Source organism: Canis lupus, chromosome 27 (genome assembly GCF_011100685.1).
Source record: "Canis lupus familiaris isolate Mischka breed German Shepherd chromosome 27, alternate assembly UU_Cfam_GSD_1.0, whole genome shotgun sequence".
Taxonomy (NCBI): domain Eukaryota; kingdom Metazoa; phylum Chordata; class Mammalia; order Carnivora; family Canidae; genus Canis; species Canis lupus.
This window is the reverse complement of record NC_049248.1, coordinates 40282250-40284271: the sequence shown is the minus strand read 5'-3', so window position 1 is coordinate 40284271 and position 2022 is coordinate 40282250. Positions and strand designations below refer to the sequence as shown.

At 44.1% G+C, this 2022-nt stretch overlaps 1 protein-coding gene across 1 annotated transcript; it reads left to right on the top strand.

The window, feature by feature from the left end:
* The first annotated feature begins 273 nt into the window (after positions 1-273).
* On the top strand, positions 274-1185 carry LOC486582 (olfactory receptor 8S1). The gene has a single exon (XM_038577923.1). The coding sequence runs from the start codon at positions 274-276 to the stop codon at positions 1183-1185; it is 912 nt and encodes a 303-aa protein (XP_038433851.1).
* Positions 1186-2022: the final 837 nt, after the last annotated feature.

The following is a 2022-nucleotide window of genomic DNA, read 5'->3' as shown; positions in this document are numbered from 1 at the left end:
ACATCTGCAATTCTCCTACTTCCAAGTAAGGTCACATTGTGAGGTACTGGGGGTTAAGGACTTCCAACATATTTTTGGAGAGGAGGAGATAAAATTCAACCCATTAGCAGTCACAACTGGAAATATTCAACTTGCTTACTTTTTCTATTTTAAGCTGAAAGGAGTATTTCCTGAGAAGTTTTAGGGTTTGGGAGTGATATTCTGATTACTAGAAACCATTCAGATTTTATAATACTGTTGATTTCTTTCTAGGGATGGAATTTATAAACAACCATGAACAACTTCACTTTCTTCACTGAGTTCATCCTCCTTGGGCTGTCTGCTGACTGCCACGTCCAGACTCTGCTCTTTGTGCTGTTTCTGGGAATTTACCTCCTGACTCTGATGGGGAATCTGGTGATGATCCTCGTGATCAGGGGGGATTCTCACCTCCATATCCCCATGTATTTTTTCCTTGGACACCTGTCCTTCCTAGATATCTGCTTCTCCTCAGTTACTATGCCCAAAATGCTGCAGAACTTCCTGTCTGAGAAGAAAAGCATCTCGGTCTGGGGCTGCATCACCCAGAGTTTCTTTTTTCTTCTCTCTGGGTGTGCTGAAGCCAGTCTTCTCTCTGCCATGGCCTATGACCGCTATGCTGCTGTCTGCTACCCTCTGCTCTATACCATGGTCATGAACAGATCTCTTTGCATAGTAATGGTTAGTGCAGCATGGGTGATGGGGTTTCTGAACTCACTAGTGAATAATCTTTTCATCCACAAGTTACATTTTTGTGGGTCCAATGTCATCTCCCACTTCTGCTGCGAGCTACCCTCACTCTTCCCTCTGTCATGTACTGATCCCACTGCCAACAAATTCCTTCTGTCAGGGTCCAGTGCATTTCTGGGACTGCTGACACTTCCCCTGATCCTCTTCTCTTACTCCAGAATCATTTCTGCCATTCTGAACATCCGCTCCTCTGAGGGCCAAGCCAAAGCCTTCTCCACCTGCTCCTCCCACCTCACCGTGGTACTCTTGTTCTATGGGACAGCTCTATTCAGGTACATCAGCCCTGCCTCAGGCTCGGTGTTGGAGCGAGTGGTCTCCATTCAGTACAGTGTGATCACATCTTTGGTGAACCCCCTCATCTACAGTCTCAAGAACCAAGAGGTGAAGGCAGCTCTGCAGAGGCTGCTGAGGCAATAAATGTGCTCCTCAGATGAGGGATTATCTGTGCGGTGTTGTCAGAGAATGGGGTGGAGAGATCTTCAGAAATACCTTGAGAGGCTAAAAGACATTTGAGGCCAGTGGTTCCAACCACTAATCTGCTGAATCAACAGTAGAGCTCAACAATCTTTTTTTTTTTTTTTAAGATTTTATTTATTTATTCATGAGAGACACAGAGAGAGAGGCAGAGAGAGCAGCAGGCTCCATTAAGGGAGCCTGATATGGGACTCGATCCTGGGTTGCGTTAAACCCCTGAGCCACCAGACCAGGGCTGCCCAACAATCTATGTTTTAATTAGCCAGGTGAGTGTGAGAAGTATGAGAAAAAATGTTGTGGGACAACTAATGTTTGAGAAAACTATCTTTGGTGAAAGATAAAATATTAACATCTCAAAATGAAGAATCTCTTTTAAATGAGAGAGTTGGTCTGTAGTCAAGATGAGAACATTTGATTGTGTTCACACCCTTTGCAAGACTGTAAAAGAGAAAAAATTTAAAAACCTACATTATTTTATTTTACTTTTTAAAAGATTTTATTTACATATTTGACAGAGAACACAAGCAGGGGGAGTAGAAGCAGAGGGAGAGTGAGAAGCATGTTCCAATGCAGGGTTTAATCCCAGGACCCAGGGATCATGACCTGAGCTGAGGCAGATGCTTAACCAACTAAGCCACCCAGGTGCCCCAAACCTATATTATTTCAAGACATTGGAAAGAGGGAAAGTGTTGGACCTTCTACTGAAGGCAGACCAGCCCATTCCTTCCACCAACATTTGGAAGTTAAAAGAAGCTAGCACAGCATAACACCAAGGGACAG